The 18976-nt window shown below is 32.8% G+C and overlaps 1 protein-coding gene across 7 annotated transcripts in view; it reads right to left on the bottom strand.

The window, feature by feature from the left end:
• LOC113401365 (mucin-4-like) overlaps window positions 1-18976 on the bottom strand; it is an 88002-nt gene that overhangs the window by 9024 nt on the left and 60002 nt on the right. For all 7 annotated transcript variants that reach the window (XM_026641254.2, XM_026641257.2, XM_026641256.2 and 4 more), the window contains exons 2-5: window positions 3607-3811; window positions 3277-3484; window positions 2917-3197; window positions 80-2836 (exon numbers count right to left, since the gene is read on the bottom strand). In XM_026641254.2, coding sequence (XP_026497039.2) covers window positions 80-2836; window positions 2917-3197; window positions 3277-3484; window positions 3607-3811 — 3451 coding nt within the window. The remainder of the gene's footprint in view (window positions 1-79; window positions 2837-2916; window positions 3198-3276; window positions 3485-3606; window positions 3812-18976) is intronic.

The raw sequence follows: 18976 nt of genomic DNA, 5'->3' as shown, positions 1-18976 counted from the left end.
TCTGAAGGCAATAAACTTTCATAGCTGTGCAGTACAATATAATTTACTTAGTCATTGCTAGCATCTGTAAAGTTTTTACCTGTTAGTTCTATCGTCATGATTAGTCTTTGTAAAACGAGTCTCTTGTTTGTAGCTGTCTCGAGGTGTGGTAAATAGCATCTGTGCTACTATATTATGATGTCGCACTCTCCCCCTATTCTTTTTATTTTCTTCGTCTAGGTCATTTTGATTTTTTTCGGTAGTTGGCTTAGCTAATCTATGCCTTAATGTATATGGACGCAAAGTTGTGTGATTCAGATATTTAGGAGGTCTCACTGTGTTTGGTCTATTGTCGGTTCGAATGGGTTTTCTTAAATGAACAGTTCTATTACGAGGATTATTATGAACAACTCGATAACCAGAAACCTCGGGATGCTCGGACATTGAATCAGAGAAATTTACTAAATCCATCATTACAGGCACTGGAATTTTTCCATTTACATTTTTATAAGATTGTTTGTATGGCGTTTTAGTAACAACGGATACATCATTATGATTCTTAGTTACAGCTTCCTGTTTAAATGGATAATATTTATTAGGTTTTGTAGAGTTTTCGGGCTTAAAACGTTGATTTGTATCCTCATCATACGATGTGTCTTCGTATTCTTGATAATTTTGTGCCATTGGAGGTCGCTGGGGTTTTATTTCAGAACTAGGCATATATTTAGGTTTAACAACTGGTTCATAATAGTATTGTTCATCTTCTTCGTCGTAATAATAATCATTCATTTCCGGTGAAGGTTTTGGTATAGGTTTTCGTTTGGGCGGCTCATTCGTTGTGTTCGTAGATAAAACATTTTTATTAACCATCTGAGTTGAAATTTGTATTGGTAGAGATTTGTAACCGGTATTAGGAGTTTCCGTTACTGGATTAGGTCTACTAAGCGTTATTTTTGGGACCGAAATATCGGTTGAAGGATTGTTCCAGAACTGTTGTAAAGTAGAAAGATGTTGATTAGCTATGTTAGACAGAGGATTTGGAGTTGACTGGGAAAATGATAATATTAGCCCATTCATTGGCGAGATAGTTGATGTTATATAAGGTTTTCTACTCGACAAATTGGTTTGAAGGGTTACAATATTATAATTATTTGGAGTGGAAAATGCTATAGGCGATCCAGTGCCCGATATTATTGTATAAGGTTTTTGTGTAACCGATTGTAAATACTGAGATAGATCTGTTTGCCTCGTAGGCTGCATAGTACTTTTTATCGCGGCATTAAAACTGTGACTTATGGGAAGTTGACGATCATCATTGAAGTTAGGTGGCTTTAACCTTGGTTTCAAAGATTCCAAAGGAAAACCCGCGCCTTTTTGTGTTTGTCTATTATAATTTTGATCTTGAGTAACCTGTTGAGATTGATGGTAGTTTTGAGGCCTTTGAATATCTTTTTCTTGATGTGAGTGCTGTGTCTGCTTTTGGACGAAATTTAAATTGCCTTGGTCAGATCCCTCGTTACTTAAACTCGCTGGCATTGTAAAAGGTTTTGGAGTGCTTATTCCTTTATACTTTAAGGTCGACGAACGTAGTCCACTATCAGAGTATGCCACAGTTGTAAATACATTATTATTATTATTGTTGTTACTATTAATAACTCTTTCTGGGTTTTTTTCTTTTGTAGGTTTCTTCGTTGTTACACCAATTACAGAATAGTGGTTTTCTTGAAGTTTTGCTAAGAACGAATCAAAATTGAAATTAGGGTTGGCAAATGGATTTTGTATGTTGGCATATTTATTGCTAGGATTCGTATAGCCATAAGGTAAATGAGATGTATCTGGTTGGAAGTTTTGATTATATTCATTATTTTCATCTTCTTCTTCAGAAGAGTTTTCTTCTTCTTCAATTGAATCATCTTCATCATAATCTTGTTCCTGAATTTCTTTAGGTTTATTGTTGTTCATAAGAATTGGTTTACGAGATGGTTTTTCATTATTGATTACGGTTTTTGGTGAATTATTGAGAACTCGCGTTGAAGAAGTAGCTTGGATTGGTTTACCAGTAACAATTGAACTTGAAAGAAGTGACGAATCTGGGAAGGAGACTAGATTTGCTTGTTTAGTTGGTGATACAGATTGTGAATGAAGATTATTGTTATTTCTATTGTCATTTCCTTTTAGAATATTATTATAAAAACCACCAACCAAAGTAGAGAACGGATTTTGATTATTTAATAAAGAAGATATTGGTGGACTTTTTGTTATTATTTGAGTAGGTGCATTATTTTGTGAAAACGTTTGTTTTGAGGGGTCTGGCATACTAGCTTTAAATGGCCTTACAGTTTGACTATTGTCATTTGAATATGTTGGAAATGCATTATCTAATGTAAAATAATTATTATTTGAAAGGTAAGGTTTTTCATTATTTCTGCCATCATAATTGTTGGTTTGGTAAATTGGCTGAAACCTTTGACTTTGTATATTTGGATTATATGTAAATTGCTGAAAATTCAAAATTTTCAAGGGTTTAGCATTTTGCCAATTTTTCGTCGGTATCTTATGTCCATTTTTAACATAAAATCTAATTTGCCGTTTTCCTCTCTCACTTTCATCTAAATTTTCTTCATCATACTCGTCTTCAGTTGAATGTTCGTCGAATTCAATATATTCCATGACTTCATCATTATCATGGCGTTTAGATAGTTCATCCGGTGTTTTAGACACATTTACTATAGGATCTCTAATTTCTCTTTTTTTTCTCGATATTGTGTTTGTAATTATGTCGTTCACTTTAAGTGTATCAGTCGAAAAGTATATAGGTCTGTCAGAAGAGTCAGTAGCGTCATCATATTTACCTCCTCTGAAATCATATAGTCAAGTAAGTATTTTAAGTCTATAATACATTGCAAATGTTTTAATTATTAATTTACTATATTTTACCTATACGTCTGAGGCGCTTGAGTTAAAGAAGCCGTTCTTCTTTCGTCAACTTGAGTACCAAATGAAAATGAACCAATTTTACTATTTTGATTAATCGAAGCAGGAATGATGTTCGAATTAAGTGTTCGTCCAGAACTAATGGCCTGGGACCCGTAGCCATCTCTGTCCTTTTGAACTTGTCCTATTGTCGAAGGTTGTCCTCTATAAACTCTCTGCTGCCTATCATTCTCAATCTCTTCAACTGGCGGTAAGTCATCCACTTCAGCATACAATTGCTGTTGCTGAAATTTAAAATATTCGTATTTTAGTTAAAAAATTGGTTACAGTGCTGCTATATTTTTTTGTTTTAATTTTACTAACCTGTTCGTATTCTTGTCGATTGAATTTCGGTTGTCCTCGGGAAGTGATTATGGGGTTGGGCTGCGTTCTCGGCGGCGGCGGTGGATTGCGTCTCGGTGGATATAATGGAGGTTCCCTCTCATTCAAGCGTTCTAAATCTTCCGCAACCACGGCACCGGTGGCATCGCAGCCCACATTACGCGGCCAATCACAAGTTTGGAGCTCGTGGCTGAAAGGTAGATATCGCATATTTTTATTTTAGAGATTTAATGAACTTCAATACAGTGGAAAATTAAACTACTTTCAATATACTTTAAAAATACTCTTATGTAAATATAGAAATAATTATACCTGTACATAAGGCCACCAGTACAAGATTCGAGCAAGGCGCCGCCGAATACACAAACATAATACAGCGTGCAATCGGTGGGATGCGGGTAGTAGCCGAACTCTTCGGGGCAATCGAAGTCAGTATCCCTCTTGATGTTGGCCGTTTTGGGAACGCTCCGGGAGGAACCGGAGCGCTGCCGGGAACGGTCCTGTGCCCCGAGACATTCTGAAATATTAAAATAAAATAGCTATTATCAAAATATAAATACAGTATCATATATTGCTCTGACTTGACTATGATACAAGATAAAATATGATAAATAAGACAACATATAAAAAGTTTGTAATAAATACAATAACAAAACATAAACTGCAATGTTACCGAAATATTTAAGCATATAGAAAACTTTGTAATCATGATCGTGCTACTAATAACCATACACAGTAAGAGCTAGGTATTCAGAACAATTGCACCACCGGCCTTGTAGATAACGTACTTGACAACAACGTTGCATTCTCTTAAATTCACTGGACTGATTTAACCACACCTTACATTATTTACTTGCAATATTGAAATCTATTTGCTGTAATAGGACACGCATTTGTGGCTTTCACAATATTAGAATATTCGGTTTCACAAGTAGGTAATGGGCAAGTTTAAAGCATTGTTTTGTAAATAGTTTCAACAACATTTGCTAAGAATTTTCTATAACATATACATGACCTTCATTAAAAATAAATTTAATTGAATGAATTTAAACATTAACGAACCAAATGGCTTAGCTATTTGTTAAGTTCTACTTGCAAACGCTTCCTGAATATAAGCTTATCTTCTCTTTTTTTATTTCGTTAAATATGTAATTTTATCTTAATTCGAATAACCTGTCACGTCTAACGTTCACGAGCGGTGTGGGATTTAGGACGACAGCCGACTCTCGCGCACGTTTTGGTTATTAATGTGCAATATAAAAGATTATTTAACGTTGAATTTAATTCGCCAATATTAAACTTTATGATGGAAGATTCACTCTTACATACTTTCAACTACCTCATTGATTTACAAGCTTAAAATAAATACCGAGTTCCGGGTTCGTGTGTTGAACCATAAATAGTTATTGGGTATTTATTATATTTTAATTTCGTGCCTCAGAAAGCACATACAATCTTTGGTTCTGATCTTAGGTCGTGTAGGCAGATTCGACACGACCAAAGACCGAATATGAGAGTAAAGGATTTTTATGCAATAATGGATAGTCGGGTAGACAATGATAAAGATATGTTTAGTAATGACAATTCTGTATATCAAGAAAAAATATGAAAAGACGAAATATTTAACGAACAAATGTATATAAATAATTGCAGAAATAGACTATAATAACTATATATACGATTGTAAAGACAAAAAAACTCAAGTACACATTACGTACAAAGTACGGTTCCAACGAGTTGCAACAAAACCTCGTACAAAATTTTTCTAACAAAGACAACATACTATAAACAATAGTTAATAGTAATAGTTTAACAAAGCGGTATTCTCCCATGAAGCGAAACAACGTAAAACAATTCACCGCGTCAATTTACACTATTTCAATTAAACAAAAAAGTCTTTACCGTGCTTAATATAAGACCTATAATTACAAAAATATATGTTATGTCGACATAGAGCCCTTGAGATTGGAAGATAAATTGTGTACAAGATATATGCTTGCTTTACTATGTAAATAACATTAAAGGCTAAATTCAAGGAAAATTAGCTGCAAGTGGGCGACCCATCGGCAATATAAATTCTATAATTTATTATACCGTATATATGTATATCAATCTTTTTTTATATACCTTATGTATATTCAAAATATAATATAAACCGTTCTTTATATTATGTGTCATATTATTTTCTCGACACAGATGTAACATAATTTGTTAGAGATAGTGTTTACATAGTGAAACCTCCTCGGAAAGTACCATATCGTCTGTCCTATGCCTGCAATATTTTCAGTGATGTCGTATTTAAGTTCTATTTGATTATAAAAATACAAACGAACATGTGCCCTACAATTAATATCTCATCCGCATACAGTCTCCGTGGCTGATATAACTACTACTGATGTTGTATTTTTTGAAAAACAATTTTGAACTCCGGATTAGAATTTGCTGTCTCAATTATTTATTTAAAATAAGAACAAACGTATATTAACATATGGCTAATATTTTCATATCACAATTAATCTTATCCCGCTGCTATGGCGCAAAAATTCACATAGCTACCTAGCCTTGAACTGATCATAGAAAACGTAGATAATGATAGAGCTGTGTGGGAAATGCTCCGATGATTTACAAGCATGTGTTGAAACACGTTTACTGTGTATTCCAACACCATCTGATTGTATTAGTGCGAAAAAATCATAACAATATAAAAAAAATATTTTTTTACATAAATATAAAGGCGATTCTTTTTCTCATCTATATTGACAAATCCTTAGAAAAAATCAGGAAAATTGGCAATTTTGAGTTGTCAACTCGTGTTATTTTCAAAGGTTTCTGTAACTTACTTCAGTTGTCAACAAAATCCTTTATAAATTTCGCGCCATAAGCAATACCGTACTAGAATATATTGTGAATCCTGATCTTGAAGCGTTTTTATCGTTGGACAATGACCCTTAGTTGTGCGTTTCCTTAATTTAATTCCATTTGGATTAAAGAACAAGTTTGCTATTAGGCGCCGAGCGAGGTGTAGGCGGCTAGAATGATATCTCCCGGTTACTAAGTAATTTGCATCGTTTGCGGGTTTGAATGCATTAACACCCACTAAATTTCTGACTCGTATGGAACTGCAATGTTAAAAAACCTGTCAAGTGCGATTGGGACAAATTTAGAGATAAAGTAGAGTATTTTTAATATATTTTTAAATCTCTTGAACTATGACCTCAAAAATATATTTAATTTTCTTAAAACAACCCATTTTATTCTATATAACACATGATACTAAATTATTTTATTTATGGACTTAGAAAATTAAATTTAAAAATCTTAATCACTCGATACAACTAGCCTATGAAGTTAGACAGATAGACAGTCATAAGGGTTATACATGAGGGTTCCATTTTTGTCATTTAAGAACGGAACTCTAAAAATAATCCTATAAACTGTAAAAGGAATAAATGCAAATAAAATGGTTGCCTTTAATTGGAAACAAGACGCAGTCAGCGCTTTGTAAATGGTAGAGAACTTATTAAATATATTTGTATTAATTAGTGTCACTTTGATCTTAAATAAAAACTCTTTGTTTTAGGTTTAAGTAAATACTAACATTAATTCAGTTTTTATAAAATATTATATATATGTATATGTTGCATATAGATTGATAATGTGTAGGCTATAACAAGTAATAAATGTTCAAGTGGGTTGTATGGGATATTCAGTGGGCAGCACAACGTCCATGATTGAATAGGTCAAATCTTAATTTATATTCCACAAATAGAAACCAAATTTCGATTTATTCGCTTATTCTCATAAATCTCTCATAAATTAAGTTAAAATAATCAATTACTAATACATTGCAGTCAAAATTTTACGAGCTCTTAAAACAGATTAGAAAAAATTGTTTAATCTGAGATTTATAGATATAAAATTTGTGAAATATTAATAATTCGTTATAATTTTTGAAACAATATTATTTATTGTTTCTAAATCATATGAACGAAATAACCCTTCAAAAATATGGTTCGTCAAATTTTCTTTCAGCACTACAGTATAGTGTCGAACGTAATGTGTACAAAGATACTCTCACAGTCGACAACCTTAACGCTTATCAAAGATAATTGGATGAAAACTTGGAATAATATATAAAGAAACTAGGACAAACTGAAACATTCTTCATCCAAGTCTAGTATCAAATCATGTAATAGACATAAATCCCGCAAATCCGATTTTGTAATTTAAGTCTTATAAACTGCCTTAAATCGTGGAACTTTTATGCAATTCAGTTTATAACACATACAGCTCTGCATTCTGTATCAGATTTGTCATTTGATATGACATAAATATTATGCAATTGCGGTTTGTTACTGCGACATTGTGCTATATTCAGTTCAAAATATATTCGTTCTTTAATATTTTAATCATTATCTGTTTGACCTTATTTTTTATAATATTGCAAAGAATATGATTTGACTGACAATTCTTGGTGGACTTTTACTTGGTGGTAGAGCTTTGTGCAAGCCCATCTGGGTCACCCACTCATCATATATTCTATCACTAAACATCTATACTTAGTACTGTTGTATTCCAATTTTTAGAGTGAATGAGTCAGTGTTACTTCAGGCACAAGGACCATAACATCTCAGTTCGCAAGGTAACTAACTGGTACATTGTCGATATAAGAAATGGTTGATTTTTTTAACAGCGCTAATATCTATGGGCATTAATAACCATCAGGTAATTGCATTTACGATAAAATATATTGAAATTGAAACTAAAATGCCATCACATGTGTTTTTTATTCTTAAACATTCAGAATGTTTAGGATAATTTAATTATTTCACATTGATCAAAATAAAAATACTTGGAGAAAAATCGCATACTTAAGAACCTACAATTAATTAGTTTATACACATTAGCATTCCTTGGCATTGGTACAGCTATACGATAAAATAAAAAGAGATTTATTGCAACTTGTTGTCATACTGGATATCTTTATGATATTACGTAGCCTTATTATTGGTTAATTCGAATAAACTTCGATATTTGAATGATTTTAATTTAATATACTCTACGTGCACATGTAAAAGCATTGTACTCCTAATGCTGATTACTGATTATATTAATAATACTACTAATCGTGCAGACAGGTACTTGTATTTAAACAGCTTAACCTTTAACAAATATCTGCCACTTCTATCATTTTATAAGACTGTCCATTAGTGTTAAGAATAAATCGCTAAAAAAATTGTAAAGTTTAAGTTTGGCTACGTATTTGTAAACGAAATAAGTAAAAGTTTCAATTATGTAACAATATTATTTATAGAAATAAAATCGCAAACACACACAATCAAATACATGCCCACGTACAAAATACATATAAAACTTTTTTATATCAATTTTGAATATAAAGGTGAACTTTAATATTATTTATTATGACTCAGAAAATATTGATATCTTTGATATTCAGAAGGAGCCTAACTGAGTTTGCGCTAGCCCTAACAATTGAAACTTTATGTAGAGCCTTGAAACTCTTTCACAGTAAATTCGTTATTAAGAGTAACAATAGGGTGGGCGTGTATTTCACTGCAAACAGTAAGCGTGTGGTCGAGCAAAAACCAATTAAAATCAATCAGTATTTATGTTCTCGATTTCGCCACATATCAACGAACATTTGACACGTCAATAAATTATACGAAACCTTGACTTATAGGTTGCAACAAATTTATTTTAATTTAACAATAGTTGCTTAAAATTTATCAAATCAATATCAATATTTTAAGGGTCATGAAGGAGATATTGCTTTGTGAATTGTCATATATATATTTTTTATAAGAACGTGTACCACTAAAATTGATAGAAATTACTTATGTTTATGACGATATTTATCATATCACGTGATCAAAGTTTGAATGAAAGAAGAACGATAGAAATCCGCGACTCTAAGTATTATTTCCCATTCAAATTTGCATTTATGAGTTTTAAATGGAGCAGCTTTTTAAACTATTTGGTTTGTGATCTGTCGCCGCAATATCAATCTGTACATCAACTATTAAACAGTTTAACATATCGCCACGAAAATTATTTTATCGGTATATTAAATTATATACTCAGGCAGTACAATGTCTGCTCGGTTTTGCTAGTTATAAACTAACTTTACTTTTTTTATGAAATAGATATGCGAACTGTCAAATGGGCGACCTGATGATCACCACCGCCCATGAACATTGGCCCATTCATTACATTTTCAACGCACCACCTTCGAAACTAAGTTATTATGTCCCTTGTGCCTTTAGTTTTACTGGCTCACTCACCCTTCAAACCGGAACAAAACAACTCTATTACTGCGTACTGTTTGACGGTAAAATATATGATGAGTTAGTGGTACCTACCCAGATGGGCTTGCAAAAACCCCTTCCACTAATAAAATTAGTATTCATAATAATTTTGTTTATATTTTCACTACATAATTATCGTAGGGCGAGTCACTAGTCATCAATAAACTTAACTCGATTTACTCATAGACACGTAAAGGTTACTTGTTCTAGATTTTCTGTTACTGGTTTAGATTTGAAGGGACGTAAATGTTCTACTTATTTTGCATTCTTTGTGCTTAAACCTTGTTGTGAGTGAGATATATAGATATCACGAGGTGCCTTCCTATCTCAGAAGGCTGTTGGGGGCATACCTCCAGGATCGAGTTATTTTTTGGGAGGGGAGCGATGGGCGACTTGTCCGGCGTCGAGTGGGCTGCGGCGTTCCGCAGAGGTAGGTTCTCGGACCCATATTGTGGAACGTTGGCTTTGACTGGCTCCTGCGGGCACCGACCCTGCCCGGGATGGGGGTGCTGTGCTACGCGGACGACACCCTCATCAAGGCGGCGGGGCGGACCTTTCAGGAGGCGGCTCGCCTAGCTGAGGTCGGAGTGTCGCTCACAGTGGAACGAATCGGGATGCTGGGCTTGAGGGTCTCTGTAACTAAAACAGAGGCCCTCCTATTCCACGGTCCACGCCGAGGTCCCTCTTGAGGAGCGTCTATCACCGTCCAGGGGACGGTGATTAAAGTGCAGGCCCAGGTGAGGTATCTGGGCCTCATCCTTGACGGAAGATGGAGCTTGGGGCAGCATTTTGTCCAACTCAGCTCGAAGCTCATCAACTCTGCTGCGGCCTTAGGTCGCCTTCTACCCAACGTAGGAGGGCCGGAAACACCTTGCCGGCGTTTATACGCTGGCGTGGTGCGCTCTATGGCATTATACGGTGCACCCATTTGGGTGGACTCGCTCACCGCTCGTAACAAGGCTCTTCTGCGGAGATCGCAGAGGGTCATAGCGGTAAGAGCGATACGGAGTTACCGTACGGTGTCGTGGACGGCGGCGACACTTCTTGCGAGCGATCCGCCCTGGGAACTACAGGCGGAAGTGCATGAGGAAGTGTACCGGTTCCGGGTGGAAGCAAGGTCAAGCGGCGATTGTCCAGGACTGATGGAGGTAAAGCGAGTCAGGGCTCGCCACACCCTGACTGAATATTCTGCATGGGGGCCTCAGCGCCATTCCCTGGCGTCCATTGTAGGCGGAGACCTCTCGCTGCCGAGGGTGATAAACGCTATGATCGACAGCGAAAGATGCTGGAAGGAAATGGTCTTGTTCTGTGAAAACATGATGACACAGAAGGAGGCCGCGGAGCGGGAGCGTGAGAACAGTGCTGCCGACCCGCTTCGCCGAAGAAGACCGTTCGTTTATGGACACGTTCGTTATGGACACCTTCTCCTCCCGTCATAAGTCTCGCCGGGCATAGGGGGTCTCTGTACCCCGAGAATCCCCTATGAATTGGAGGCCCACAGAGTTGGGCCTACCGTCAGGACGTCACGGAAGTATGCGCAAGCGATCCCGTGACGTCTCCCAAAAAGACGGAGTGGGTACCGCTGGTTCTTTAGTGGTTATTCCGGCGCCTTCAGCGCCGGCGCGCTCCACATACCCCCCCACAACATGTGGGGGAAACGCGTTATGCGTTTTTCCAGCGTAAAAAAAAGCCTTTAAAAGTTACATATATATATACCTACATACATACACATGAAAACATTACACTTTTTTTGGGCAGTCGTAATAAGTTTATTTCAATCACGTAAATAACACTTAAATATACGGGCAACTCAAGCGGACTTAATAAATCCACGTTATATATATAACATAAATAAAAAACGTTAAGTTTAAGTGAAAACCTTCCTGCTGATCTCGTAACCTCATTTTTTATATCCAAGTACAACAAAGAATTTTTATAAACTTAAATCGACCTTGCTACTGTTCTCTTCGCTTACTGTTTTATAAATACTTGTAACTATGAAATAAATAATACGTAAATGTTGTTTCACCGAAGGTTATGAAAGTACCTGAGATTATTACTATAAAAACTATTTATAAACACATTTTATTTAAATGAATAATTCCGATACAAATTGCTGCGTCGTGCTTATAATAATATATAATTACATTTTGATATAACATATACTAAACATAAATCCACTGTGAAAATAAAATTAATTTAACAATTGCGAAATAATAACGTGTTAGTAATCTTAACATTAACCAAGTAATATATACTAACACAAACCTAACAATGATAACTTACTATAATTATTCCTTTCAGAAACATAACAGGCGGTTAAAATGATTATTTAATACACTTACCTCTATATAGATCACTTGAAACTCGTAAACCTTGACATTAAGTTTAGTACGAACGTTGTACATAATATAAACAACAAGTAAACATGATATTTTTACTAAGAACTATAAATAATTAATACTACACTTCCACAAAGCCTGTTTGATATAATATTAAGATTGTATTCACGTGCAAGCAACAAAAAAAAACGATTTCCTACGTCATTGCAGATATTTTTTGAATAGGTAGGCGGACTGGCCAATGGGCCGACTGGTGTTAAGTTGTTACTATTGCGTATAGATATTGCCACTGACATATTAATCATTAATTTGGCGATGTAATCCAAAGTGATACCAAACTTGGAAACTAAGAAGTTATGTCTCTTGTGCCTGTAATTACTGACCTGGCTCACTGACCCTTCAAGCAAGTTGTGTTCCACAACAATACTAAGTATTAATGTTTAGCGGCAGAATAACGGGCTTACACAAAGCATTACCAGTAATAAATTCTAATTCTATAGTTGCATTAAAAATTGCACTATTTTTACATAACTAAAAACGTTTAAAAATGTACCTACAGAATTTCATTAATTATATAGTAAGCATTAGGTGTTGAATTTACGATTCAAAGTCAACGCGTAATATATTGCCATACATTAGATTGAGGAAATATAATTGTGAAATATTTACAGACTTTGTGTAGTTCACTTGAGGTAATGGCGCATGTAATGGTAACAGGCAAAATTACGGCTTAAATGTGTTTGAAATTATATAAAACATTTTATATTAAACAATATTAAAGTGTAATCGTTTTTAATGTTATCCAACAAAATAACTATTTGAAAAAAAGTTTGACACCACACTCGGTAACATTTTACTTAAGTGCCTCTGAGAATTGATTTGAGTAAAATATATGTTATTTTCTTCTTCTGTACTGTAAAAATTGTTATGATTTATAATAAATGTCAGAGTTAAAAAATATCAAGTTAATAATTTAAACATACTTTAACTTGTTTAAGAAAATGTCAAGAGTCTTGACGTCAAGTAGGTGGAATTGTTAATACCCTATTGCAGGAGATGATAACATCATCATTAAATTATTAAAGCACATTAAGTCTGCTAACATATAAAATAAAAATAAATATATCGCCATAAAACAATTCCCGCCAAATTTCGGGCCCTTAATAATTCACGCTATTTTATGTGTGCGTGAGGAAAGTCCCATAGAATGATAATCTGACACGACCGAAATTATAATTTTCTTAATTAATGCTAGAAATAAATTATCACTTTTATCGACGTCACACCTGTTTCAAGTATGGGACCCGAAGATGTTCATCCGTCTAAATACCAACGAAGCCGTTTCGTTTAGGCAAGAGTTTAACTATTTATAATAATTATTAGTTCCTGTTTTTACTACCATCCATCGACTTAACCTTAAATAATAATATACATAAAGCTTTGTTTATTTGTTCGGAAACCATATTATATATATTGCAATATATATTAAGTTTTAGGATGTATATATTTCATACTTTTTCAACATAATAAGGAGGTTGAACCGATTTGTTAATTTAGAGTTTAAATCAAAATTTTAACAGGTAACAAGTACACAATAAAATATTTAGAATATATATTTATTGATAGCGAATAGTTAAATAGCTAAACGATAAGAAGTAAAATTTATTACTTGTAATAATGAATTCTCATTTACCATTCAAGTCAAATCAAATCGATATGAAGATCTGCTATTTGTAATATACATATGTGGGTGGCTCTTAGCTCTACCACCATATAGGTACTATATAGTTTTAGATACATATCATAAACGTTTTGAAATCCAATCAAGAATTCGCTTACTTTGACGTGACAGATTAAGCAATCTGTATGAATAGCATAAACTATAATTGACCTAAAGTTCACGTTAAAAGTCACGTTTTTGTATTAAGCGGTTCAAATCGTATTGAGTACAATAGCCGGGTATGAATTATGAGTGTGAAGGCGATTCGATCCTTGAAAATATAGATTTAAATTCCTTTCACCGTAGTTTTAATGATTCCTGTACAAAGCCGTCATGGTCTATTGTTTGCGTGGTATCGAGGGTTCATATCTAGGGAAGGATCTCTAAGTGTTTATGTTTTTAATTTGTGTTTGTTCTTCTTGTACTTAGTGGCATCTTTATAATATAGAGAGACATGCATGTTTCCAATGATTTATTTGTATTAACTCCAAAACCTTATTCTTGTCTAGTAAAGGGCTATACGGTTATATTCATTTATTAAATTATTTTTATATAATTTAATGCGTAGGGCAATATTTTTTTTTATTTAAACATAAATACTTTTTAATTTGATCTACTTACCATTATATATTGCATACTAGTATCACACAACAATAAAATAGTATGGGAAAACGGCGCAACCTCTTGCGTATAATCGGATGTTGGCCTTCAAATGAACATAATGGGTTTTCCTTCGTAAATTTACATAAATTGCCAAATAGTTGATGCGCGTGAGTTTAATATTGTGCTAAACTAAATCCGGTTTAATTGGTTAGTCATATCGTTTTGTAACTTTTTGATATAGTATTCGTATCTGATGAAAGAATTGTGATGCGTAAGGCGAGGAGACCTCGCGTTGGACGGATAATGCGTTTGCAATATTCATACATTTATAATATTAAATAATGTCTAGCCTAAGCTGGGCCAGCCAACTGACCAAGAGTATAATATAGTGCATAAATATAATAATATGACTCAGCAGTTCGCCATGAACCGGTGATCAGGCGCAGGACCAACGACTTTATGTATTTTCTGATGAACGGTAGTGTAACACGGAACTTCATAGCTCATGAGCTAGCTTGCTTAAAAAACGAGGCAGCTCGTTCACCACACATCGATCAATAGTAAAATAGACTGAATAACATATGAATGAATATACAATGAATGAGGATAAAACAAATTGTTATACAGCAAATTAAATTAAGGTTTAAAATGGGCGATTGTCTTTTGTCATAGTAAATAATTCGACGAGTAGGAAATCCAGCACGCAACTTTACTGCAAATTATCGTATAAACTTTATTGAACTCATTTAGTGCGCTAATTGCTTTAGTATCCAGATTTGACCCAACTCCATAACTTCAATTAAGGTACAAAGCCTGAAGTAGCCAAAAAAATTTAAACCGTTAAAAATATCGATTTAAAGATAATGTTTATCTTAATATATTATTTATTTAAACAGAAGAGAAAAGACTTAAATAGATCTTTATCGAACGTTGCAAAATCCCTGTAAATACCGGAGTCAGTATTTCTGTTTCGCAATGGTGCAGGCGAAGTGGGCGCAACCAACCTGCCGCCCTACTTAATCGCAAACCACATGCCTTCAAACGATTTGTACAACAATAAATATAAGTAAATGAGCAATATCTTCTGAACATAAAGACTATATACATAACTAATAAAAAATATTTTTACAAATTTCGAACACGTAGTATAATTTATAAAAGCGTATATTAAAAAAATATACGTACTAAAATCTCATTAGTTTTATACCAATGACAAGAATAGGTCTAAGCCAAAAAAAATTACATTATGCAAATTATGTGTTTACTGTTTACAAACATAAATGCTATAGTCTGTATACATAACCACATCTGTAACCACGTATTTCGCATTAAAGATTCTTAGATGCACGCTTGCTTTAACTAAGTATAGTTACGTATACTTAATCGTATAGTGTAAAGTTTCAAACTCGACCAAGCGCATTACAATTTGTAGAAATTCGACATTTAATTGGACTAACCACCTATAACCCGACCATAATAAGTAGTTACTTAACCGAATCGTGATCTATCGATCTAAGTAACTTTGTTACGAGTTACTATTTAATGGGTGGAGTGCCAAAGAATCTGCAACGGATAAGACGATAATCTTTTTTCAATCGCTCTAATTAGAATACAGTCGGTAGTTAGCTGTCACGAAGTCAAAACGTGACTAGTTTGAAATGACTAAGAGAAATGTATCACTTTCAAATTATATAAAAACTATTTCAAATAAAGTATCTTATATCGTTCATTAGAATTCACATTACTATATAATAAATTAATTATAATAACTAGACATGGTCGGTTTTGAAATATTAAATTGATTTGTTATAAAAAAGTTCCAATGTCCTCCAATAATGGTAGCAACTTATAAAATAAAAAACATTAGTTCTTTATTTGAAAAAAGAATACGTATAGTAGAATTATCGATTTCAAATTTTGAAATTACGATAATGATAATTAAAGTAGAAATAATGTAACAAACAAGTAGACATCTTAAAAAACATGACTAATACACTTCTATTAGAATAAATTATTTGTATTTACTAAATGACATTTAATTTTTTTTTTAATGGATAATGAAAGTGCACGGGTATAATTATTTACAGCCACTAAATCCAAATGTCAAAATGACACATTGATTTTACTTCATAACTATTATGGTTGGTTAAATTATTCCTGGCTTTGACCGCAGTACTAAAAATATTAATGAAAAGACGAAAAACTTTCATTTATATTCTTTTGAAAGAAGAATGTTCGTACGGAATTTTTACATGTAATAATACTATAACTATTTCAGTTATTTAAACTAACCCAATATCTTTACGAAATGTTGTAAAAGTTAAAATAGAAGTTTTATTTATTGAAATGATGTTTTGAGATATTCACCATTCATTTTTAAATGTCTTACTAAAATGTAAATTTCACATCTTCTTCATAGAACCATGAGATGCATACATTATTATTTAACTTAGATTATTTATGTTTAGATAGACTGTCAAACAGCCAACAGTTGGTGACTATATACACGTACACTAATAAAGTAGTATGACGTATGTGAGTGTTAAGCATAGTTGTCACGCACACTAAGATAATAGCGTTGGCCTGTTTGGTTTAGTTCTATTGTAGTGCGACACTCTGTCTTGATATTTAAATTATTTGTGGTATTTAAGCAGCCAACTAACAATGTTAACGTTAGTTCTCGCTGTCAACCATTCTCGACTAATAGGTATTTGTGACGAGGAATGTAAATAAACAGACAGACAAACAAGTATTTAAGTTTTTTTGTGCTAGGCCTAAATTAAATAAAGAATTAAAAGTATTAAGAAATTTATCCGCACTAAGTTAAACAATCACAATAAGTTCAAGAAAGAGTTGATTTATTTAAATTAAAAATAAATTAACAGCCTTAAAATGTCCCACGGTTGGGCTAAGGCATCCTTCTCTTTTTTTAAATTTATATTTAGTGTTCGCCGTCCGGTGAATTAGTTTTTAACACTCAATCATACACTTAAATAATTCTTTTTTGTAATTTTTGTAAGTATATATATTTTACTAATATTTTTTATTTGTTAATAGAGCTAGAACAAATTATTTTATAATTTCTAGACTTCTTATAAATATTTAACACTAAAATAACGCTGACTTTATGTACTTGCTAAGATAAGAATTAAGAAGGAAGTATGCCAGACATCAATTGTTTACTATTGAATAAATTTTAAAAATAAATAACATCTGTGCAAAAAAAATGATAACATATTAATTCCGATGTTACCGTGCTTGTATTAAAAGGTGATGATCTTACGTCACGATTACGTCACTCGACCTACGACTTATTGACCGAATGGTCATGCGTCGCACTCATCACCGGTTATTCCGTGACCTTTACAATATTTTACTTCGAAACATTTCAGTTTTATTATTACAATAACTAGAAACTATTACAATCTTCCATCTAAACTCAATGGAGAATTCTGATTGGAATAAGGAGGCCTTATATCCTCTCCATTTTAAGGGGTATTGTATACAATATGAATATATATTCTATGACTATTTGATATTAAAATTGCTTTATTCGAATACCATTTATTTGTTACAAAGTAACTTATAAAGTACCATTGCCAATTATAAGACCTAGATGACGTATTTACATATAACAGAATATTGGAATAACTTGTATTGTTATTTAACCTAAAATTAAAAAGGACCTTTAGAATATTCGAATCGAGTAACAAAAAAAAATATACATTTTGTAAGACCCAAGCCTCAGATAATAAAAGACAAATGAAGTTTTAAAAAAAAATTATCTGTGACAAAAATGATTCGTTCCAACTATCGTATCATCAAATATTTTCTATATAAACGTTTAAAGGTTAAGTAAAAATATATTTTATTTAAGTGAATATTATGTTAACAGTAACTAAGGAAGTAACTTTAACCTATAGCCTAAAAGTATACTTTTAAATGTCACTGTCAATCAAACAACATAAATATGTTCGTAACAATAGATTACTTGATAAGTTTGTATAACTTATGTAATAGTAAACAAAAACTAAATTATAAATAAAATGATTGTTGATAGGCTCTTAATTACTTGGTAGGTGGCTAGAATATAAAGCAGGTTCCAAGGTCTCTTTTCATTTGGAAATTTCTTAACGGATTCTCAATAACAATCCGATTTGGTTCAGAGGGACAATATTTTTGTTCCTTTTAATAATATGTTTGTTTTTTTTTTTGAGATATAAGTATAGCAAAACAATTATGTCAACAATTTATTTTTAATATTAATGTTTAATATCAGTAAATGAAAAAACGGGTACCATTAAATCACTTAAAAAAAATGCTGACAATTTAATGAATAAATAATCATAATTATACTTCCATAACAAGAATCTGATATAATCATTTTGTTAATAATTTATATTGTTATTAAAACTTTGGTTAACGACCTCCACGTCACATTGATATTAATGCTAGTAACAAATTGCCTTAAATACTTTCAAATAACTATTTATGTGTTATTATTGTAATAAATTACAAAACCTTGAGACCAATCTGACAACAAACAAAACGGTAAATTACTAAATGCATTGCGGTAACGGCGTATATTCTATTATATTGTTACTAACAGATACATTAAGTGTGCGTAACATACGGATATTTCATGTTAGGTTTCTGCTTTACTTGCCATCGAAATGTATTCATACATATTT

This window comes from Vanessa tameamea, chromosome 2 (genome assembly GCF_037043105.1).
Source record: "Vanessa tameamea isolate UH-Manoa-2023 chromosome 2, ilVanTame1 primary haplotype, whole genome shotgun sequence".
In the NCBI taxonomy this organism is placed as follows: Eukaryota; Metazoa; Arthropoda; class Insecta; order Lepidoptera; family Nymphalidae; genus Vanessa; species Vanessa tameamea.
The sequence above is the reverse complement of the archived record's forward strand: the minus strand, read 5'-3'. Positions and strand labels throughout refer to the sequence as shown.